This window comes from Arachis stenosperma, chromosome 4 (genome assembly GCF_014773155.1).
Source record: "Arachis stenosperma cultivar V10309 chromosome 4, arast.V10309.gnm1.PFL2, whole genome shotgun sequence".
Taxonomy (NCBI): domain Eukaryota; kingdom Viridiplantae; phylum Streptophyta; class Magnoliopsida; order Fabales; family Fabaceae; genus Arachis; species Arachis stenosperma.
The window spans coordinates 13,780,050-13,788,447 of NC_080380.1; the positions used below are offsets into that span (position 1 = coordinate 13,780,050).

At 39.3% G+C, this 8,398-nt stretch overlaps 1 protein-coding gene across 1 annotated transcript; it reads left to right on the forward strand.

Moving 5' to 3' along the window:
• The first annotated feature begins 4,759 nt into the window (after positions 1–4,759).
• Positions 4,760–6,666, forward strand: LOC130973460 (stilbene synthase 3-like). Its single transcript, XM_057897998.1, has 2 exons — positions 4,760–5,155; positions 5,501–6,666. Exons 1-2 carry the CDS (start codon positions 4,978–4,980, stop codon positions 6,490–6,492), a joined length of 1,170 nt encoding a protein of 389 aa, XP_057753981.1. The 5' UTR covers positions 4,760–4,977; the 3' UTR covers positions 6,493–6,666.
• The last annotated feature ends 1,732 nt before the right edge of the window (positions 6,667–8,398 follow it).

The window sequence follows — 8,398 nt, forward strand, 5'->3', positions numbered from 1 at the left end:
GGATAAGTACAGGACGAGGTCTTTTCCATATACTGGTCGGGTTAGAATAGGAGGTTGGCTTAAAAACTTTTTGAACTCCTGGAACGCCTCCTCGCATTCAGGAGTCCATTCGAACTGGCATCCCTTTCTTAATAAGGAGAATAGTGGAAGGGATTTCAGTGCCGACCCTGCCAAAAATCTGGAGAGGGCTGCAAGTCGGCCATTCAGCTGCTGGACTTCTCTCAAACAAGTCGGACTTTTCATTTCTAGGATGGCTCTACACTTGTCGGGATTGGCTTCGATCCCTCTTTGTGTTAGCATAAACCCTAGAAATTTCCCCGCTTCCACCGCGAAGGCGCACTTTGCGGGATTTAGTCTCATCCCGTGCAGTCTTATGGTGTCAAAGACTTGAGAGAGGTCTGTCAAGAGGTCGACTTCTTTCTTGGTCTTTACCAGCATGTCGTCGACATATACTTCCATTAGACTCCCCAGGTGAGGGAAAAACACTTTATTCATCAACCTTTGATATGTGGCTCCTGCATTCTTCAATCCGAATGGCATGACCACGTAGCAGAAATTAGCTCTGGGTGTGATGAATGATGTTTTCTCCTGGTCGGGCTCATACATCGGGATTTGATTATATCCCGAGTAGGCGTCCATAAATGATAAGTATTGGTACCCCGAGCTGGAGTCCACTAGGGTATCAATACTTGGTAGGGGATAAGGGTCCTTGGGACATGCCTTATTTAAGTCGGTATAGTCGACACACATTCTCCATTTGCCATTCTGTTTTTTGACTAGCACTACATTGGCTAGCCATGTTGGGTACTTGACTTCTCTGATGAAGTCAGCTTCCAGGAGTGCCTGTACTTGTTCTTCTACTATTAGGGCTCGTTCTGGGCCGAGCTTGCGTCTTCTTTGCTGTACAGGTCGGGATCCCGGATAAACCGAGAGTTTGTGGGACATGAGCTCGGGGTCTATCCCGGGCATGTCTGAGGCCTTCCAGGCAAAGAGGTCGGAGTTATCTCTTAGGAGTTTAGTCAATCCTTGTTTTAGGGTTTCCCCTAGGTTGGCTCCTATATGAGTATTTTTCCCTTCCTCTTTACCGACCTGTATCTCCTCGGTTTTTCCTCCCGGTCGTGGTCGCAACTCTTCTCTGGCCCTTGCACCACCGAGCTCTATCGTGTGAACTTCTCTGTCCTTTCCTCTCAGATTTAGGCTTTCATTGTAACATTTCCTTGCCAACTTTTGATCTCCCCTTACCGTTGCTATTCCCGCTGAGGTCGGGAATTTCATGCAGAGGTGGGGAGTGGATACCACTGCTCCGAGTCGATTGAGGGTAGCTCTGCCGATTAAAGCATTATATGCTGACCCCACATCAATGACTATGAAGTCTATACTCAGAGTCTTTGATTTTTCCCCTTTTCCAAAAGTGGTGTGAAGGGGCAAAAATCCTAGTGGTTTTATTGGCGTGTCCCCTAATCCGTATAGGGTGTCGGGGTAAGCTCTTAATTCTTTCTCATCCAACCCTAGTTTGTCAAAAGCGGGCTTAAAAAGGATGTCCGCTGAGATTCCTTGGTCTACTAGGGTTCTGTGGAGATGGGCATTGGCTAGGATCATAGTTATTACCACTGGATCATCATGTCCAGGGATTATTCCTTGCCCATCTTCTTTAGTGAATGAAATGGTAGGGAGGTCGGATGACTCTTCTCCGACCTGGTAGACTCTTTTGAGATGTCTTTTGCGAGAGGATTTGGTAAGTCCCCCTCCCGCGAACCCTCCTGAGATCATATGGATATGTCTCTCTGGTGTCTGCGGTGGTGGGTCTCTTCTATCCATATCGTCTCGCTTTCTCTTTCCATGACCGTCCGACCTTTCTATGAGATATCTATCAAGCCGACCTTCTCTAGCCAGCTTTTCTATCACATTTTTAAGGTCGTAACAGTCGTTTGTGGAGTGACCATATATTTTATGGTACTCGCAGTAATCGTTGCGGCTTCCCCCTTTTTTATTTTTAATGGGTCTAGGGGGTGGCAGTCTTTCAGTATTACAAATCTCTCTGTATACATCCACTATAGAGACTTTCAGGGGAGTATAAGAGTGATATTTTCTTGGCCTCTCGAGACCGAGTTCTTCCTTTTTCTTGGTTTCCCTTTCCCTCTCTTTTGTTGAGGGAGGGGGGCCAGGTCGCCAACTCAGGTCTCTTAATTTGGCGTTTTCCTCCATGTTGATGTACTTTTCAGCTCTTTCCTGTACATCACTTAGAGAAACGGGGTGTTTTTTAGATATGGACTGCGAGAAGGGACCTTCTCTGAGTCCATTGACTAACCCCATTATGACTGCCTCTGTGGGCAGGTCTTGAATTTCCAAACATGCTTTATTGAACCTTTCCATATAGGCTCGTAAAGATTCTCTGACCTCCTGTTTTATTCCCAGGAGGCTCGGTGCATGTTTCACTTTATCTTTCTGGATAGAGAACCTCATCAAGAACTTCCTTGAGAGGTCTTCAAAGCTAGTAACCGACCTCAGGGGGAGGCTATCGAACCACTTCATCGCTGCTTTCGATAGAGTGGTCGGGAAGGCTTTGCATCGCGTAGCGTCGGAAGCATCGGCTAGGTACATCCGACTTTTGAAGTTGCTCAGGTGATGCTTTGGGTCCGTGGTTCCGTCATAGAGGTCCATATCAGGGCTTTTGAAGTTCCTCGAAACTTTTGCCCTCATTATGTCCTCGCTGAAAGGATCCTCCCCACCTAAGGGTGGCTCTTCTTGTTCGTCACGAGAGTTGCGACCTTTGAGGGAGGATTCTAACTTTAAGAGTTTTCTTTCTAACTCTTTTCGTCATTCCATCTCCTCTTTCAGGCTCTTTTCAGTTTCCTTTTGTCGCTCCCGCTCTTGTTCTAACTGTTCCAGGCGGCTGTGGACTAATCCCATGGGTTCAGTTACATGGGGTGGTCCTTCTTTTTCGGACTCGCGCCCTTCTGAGGAGTTTACCTTCGGGTTCTTTACTCCGGAGGTGCCTTCTCTGTGCTGATTAACAATTTCCTGGTGGAGGGTGAAGTCCACATCGTTATTGCCTGTGTCCAGATTCTCTTGCTCGGAATCTGTCTCCACATGGCCTTCTTCGTGGGATCTGTCCGCCATCGATGGATGATCTCTCGGGTCCCCGGCAACGGCGCCAATGTTACGATGGGTAACCGGAGATTAATAAGATGGATGGCGATGGTTGGCCCAAACGTGTGAAGGAGGAGGTTTCCGAATGGGTCTGCAACTTCGGGAGGCTCCGTCCGACTTGTTTGTGCCAGGAGAGGGGGGTGGTACCTGCAAAGACACTCCGATGCCTAAGTTAGCAAGAGTGTGAGCAGGTCTAGAGAGTATTGGGCTTAAAGATACCTGAGAGGAGTCAGTGTATTTATAGTTGTGAGCCAATAACCACCGTTGGAGTAGTGCCATATTTTTAGGGTGTTAACCGTCCCATTATCTTAGGGAGGTTAAGATATGGCGCGGTGAAGTGGTTAGAGAGATTTTAGGGGCAGTTACTCATTCGAATGAGTGCTTATCTGCCAGCTATTCTCCGTTCCGACTTCTTCAGACCAAGTCGGGGTTAACACCGACTTCTTAGTACGAAGGTCGGTGCTCAGCAAAGCTCAATCCTCTGGACTAGGCCTTTCATTTGGACCTGGGCCTTTATTATTGGGCCAGGGTATGAACAAGTGTATAAACAGGTATAATACTAATTCAAAGTTTTATTTATTAAATATATAATATTAATAAAAATGAAACCAGTTAAAATAAAAAAAAAAGTTTCTAAATTAACTAAGAGATCTTGAATACTTCAAATATTAAAAAAAAAAACATGTTTTTAATAGATATAGATGATAAAAGATACTATTGAACTCCAAAAAAAAAAAAAACATGTTTTTAATAGGTATAGTCATATAGATGGTAAAAATTTATATACAAATTAAACTTCAATCCCTGATATATACATTGGTGGTAGGTAAGCTTCGGTTACGGATTCAGTAACTATACTGTTAAATTAAAACAAGTATTATTGCATATAGTCTTTCCATGACGTTGCCCTTAATATTATACTATATTCAATTTATTCTTGCGATAATATATATATATATAATATTGAGGAATATTTATGATTCCTCAGTTTTACAAGTTTATAAGTGAATGGCACTATATTTTTTTTATGAAAAAATCTTTTTGGTAAAATGATGAGAGAGTGACTAGTAATAAAAATTCTAGTAGTATAAGATAATTAATATAGTCAATTGTATTATTGTTTGATTTGTTCAAGCAAGACTACTAATTAATTAAGACCAAACTCCTATAGGGTGGTAGACTCCATTGTCATCCACCAAACTCTTCACACACCCAGTCAAATACACCGTCTTTGAATATTGAAATTTATATAAAAATAATGAGATTTCTTAATTATTAATTAACATAATATAATTAAGTACCACTAGTTAATAAGTAACACAGTAACACGCAAACATTTTTAATTCGAAGAGATTTAATTTCAACATGACATGGATATAATGGTAATAATAAGCACGTGAGCCCAGCTAGCTACCGCACATATTCGATCATATTCTACCAAACACAAAATATACATACATACATACATACATCACTATAAAGAAATATGCCACCAATCTGAGTCGCCATCCAAAAATACCATGAATTAAATAACACTAACACTACACATATATGTACCGTACCATGATACATACACAATCAATCAAAGTGAAAGTAAAGCAATAAAACAAACAAGAAGTCAGAGAACATCGTTTGAGCACGCTTTTTCTATGTATGTTCCATTTCGTCCATTCAATGCCACATATGCCCCTACTCTCATGCATATAAATATCCCCCTTCCCCCTGCCTAAGTCTTCACCAAAATCCCAAAGAACATAGCTAATAAGCTTTGCTATCCCAAACAACATAGCCAAGCTTTGCTATTCCAACAAACACAGCTAAGAAAAGATGGTGTCTGCGAGTGACATCCGCAAAGTTCAAAGAGCAGAAGGCCCTGCAACTGTATTAGCGATTGGCACAGCAAATCCACCAAACTGTGTTGATCAGAGCACATATGCAGATTACTATTTTAAAGTAACTAATAGCGAGCACATGACTGACCTCAAAAAGAAATTTCAGCGCATTTGTATGTAGTTTTATTAAGTATTTTAGTTTTGTTTTATTTTAAATATTTATAAAAACAATTCGTTGTTTTACATTTATATTAATTAATACGTAATAGTTAACGTATTATACGATATATCATATTTACTGCTTAATATTAATAATAATAATAATAACTATTTAACGATAAAATTATTTTTATAATTATAAGTTTGGATAAACTATTAAAATAACCTCCAAAGATTCAAATGACTAAAAACATAACTCAAAAATTTACAAATGTGACAAAAATATTAAAAATGGTGATAAACAATTTTTATATTTGACAAATAACTTGATGGATGTGAATTACATATTATTATTTCAGGTGAGAGAACACAGATCAAGAACAGATATATGTATTTAACGGAAGAAATACTGAAGGAGAATCCTAACATGTGCGCATACAAAGCACCGTCCTTGGATGCAAGAGAAGACATGATGATCAGGGAGGTACCAAGGGTTGGAAAAGAGGCTGCAACTAAGGCAATCAAGGAATGGGGTCAGCCAATGTCTAAAATCACACATTTGATCTTCTGCACTACCAGCGGCGTTGCATTGCCTGGGGTTGATTATGAACTCATCGTACTCTTAGGGCTCGACCCAAGCGTCAAGAGGTACATGATGTACCACCAAGGCTGCTTTGCTGGCGGCACTGTCCTTCGTTTGGCTAAGGACTTGGCTGAAAACAACAAGGATGCTCGTGTGCTTATTGTTTGTTCTGAAAATACTTCAATCACTTTTCGTGGTCCTAGTGAGACAGACATGGATAGTCTTGTAGGGCAAGCATTGTTTGCCGATGGAGCTGCTGCAATTATCATTGGTTCTGATCCTATTCCAGATGTTGAGAATCCTCTCTTTGAGATTGTTTCAACTGATCAACAACTTGTCCCTAACAGCCATGGAGCCATTGGTGGTCTCCTTCGTGAAGTTGGACTTACATTCTATCTTAACAAGAGTGTTCCGGATATTATTTCACAAAACATCAATGATGCACTCAATAAAGCTTTTGATCCACTAGGTATATCTGATTATAACTCAATATTTTGGATTGCACACCCTGGTGGACGTGCAATTTTGGACCAAGTTGAAGAGAAGGTGAACTTGAAACCAGAGAAGATGAAAGCCACCAGAGATGTGCTTAGCAATTATGGTAACATGTCCAGTGCGTGTGTGTTCTTCATTATGGATTTGATGAGAAAGAAGTCACTTGAATCAGGACTTAAAACCACTGGAGAAGGACTTGATTGGGGTGTACTTTTTGGGTTTGGTCCTGGTCTCACTATTGAAACTGTTGTTCTCCGCAGCGTGGCCATATAATGCAGTTTATTATATTTCTTTGCATATATGTGATTGGTGTTACCATCTAATAATATAGAAAAGTGTTATTTTCTCTTGTTTAGTTAATTGTTTAAAGGCATTGTACAATTAAATGTATCCCCTGGCCTGGGATCGGCAAAAATCATCAGTTTATTATATATGTTTATTTGAGAATGCTAAAAAACGTTTATATTTTTTGTTTGATATGTTAATAAAATATTATTAATTAAGTTTATTAGGAAAAGAGTTATTAGATAAATGTTGTTATACTTGGTAAATAAAAAAAGAGTTTATTGTGGAGGAATAGAAGGATTTTTGGTTGGTGTTCTTTTTTGTAATTATCTAAATATTTGGATGAAAAAAAATAATAGAAGGATTTTTCATTTTTAGAACAAGAAAGAAATTGTAAAAAACATTGTCAACAATTCACTTTGGAGCTACAAAGATAGTGGAGTGGAGTATATCAGTTTACAAACAACAGACCCTCAGTGCCATATGATTGCAATTAAATAAATCATCTTAATTTTCAAACAATTAAACCATATAAACTCTCAGTGCCATATCTGTTCACAGTTGAATAAACCATTCAAATTTATAGAATTTAATACACAATAACAGTATAACACAATGATTCAAGTACTTTAATCTATAAGCATTTGTGTACAAATAATTTTTACTTTAAAAATAAAATTAAATTACCTATAATACCTGAGTTGAAGCACGAAGACGATGGAGACGAAGGAGGGCTGGTTGACTCTGACAAATTCTGTGGTTTCTGATCTTTGTGGGGAAGAAGAAGAATGAGAGAGATCCTTCATGTTCAAGGAGGGCAATGCAGGAACCAGATCGGTTCCAAGTTCTGGGAGGTCGTGTGCGAGGAGCACAGCATAGATCTAACTGGTAGGTACATTGGAAACACCGATCTGCAGCTAGAGCGCGTCAATGTGTACTACAACGAGGTAGAGCCAGTCAGAGAGGAGAGGGAGAGCCAGAGTTTGAGAGTATGAGTGAGAGTTTGAGATTGAAAGGAGAGTCCAGAGTCCAGAGAGCGAGAGTCTGAAAAGGGTGAGGAGCGCCGTAAGGTAACATTAGGGATTTAGAGTCTGAAATAACATTAGCTATTTATATGATGTGCGGATCTGCGGATCGGATCCGCGGGTATCACTCCCAAATCCGCGATCCGATCCTTCCACAGTGCGAATCGGATCTGATCCGATCCGATGACTCTGCAGATTGGATAATATCCGTGAAATTCGGATCGGATACGGATAATTACCGCGGGTATGCGGATATTATCCGATCCATGGGCAATCCTAAGTAAATTTTTAGTTGTTGATGACAATACTAACGATGACAATGTGAAATAGTTTGTGTTCTTGTGTTTTTTATGTTTTGTTCTGTTTGTTTCTATCGCTTTATTGTGTTAAATTGTCTTTTTAAAAAAAGAAAAGAAAGAGTTTGTTATGGTTGTTATGCATGGTTAGTTGATAGTCTTGGTAGAGTCTTGATTAACTGAGTTATGTATAAATAGTTCTCTGATCCAAGTGTCTCTTAGACTTGTAATTCACACTTATTTTTTACTCATAATTCAGTTTCTCATTCATTCATTTCTTCACAACCATACTCTACTACATTTTCTCTGTTATATTCAAGAATTGTTCCAAGTTTAATAAATTATTGTAAAAATTTAAGAGTTTTTTCATTTAAATAAAGAATACATTAATTTTCAATTTTGTATAAAAATATGAAAATTTATGTTTTTTAGGTATTTATTAGTTAATTTTGTAAGTAGAACAATTTTGTTGACAGATGCTACAAAAATAAAGGGAAAAAACCTTTTTTTACAAACACTGAGTGAAACAATGATAAATCAATTATATTGAACAATTCTTACTCTTAATAGTTT

Coding starts and splice junctions, on each gene's coding strand:
- LOC130973460 (XM_057897998.1), top strand. CDS start 4,978: ATGGTGTCTGCGAGTGACATCCGCAAAGTTCAAAGAGCAGAAGGCCCT. Junction 5,156..5,500: donor AAAGAAATTTCAGCGCATTT/GTATGTAGTTTT, acceptor TTATTATTTCAG/GTGAGAGAACACAGATCAAG.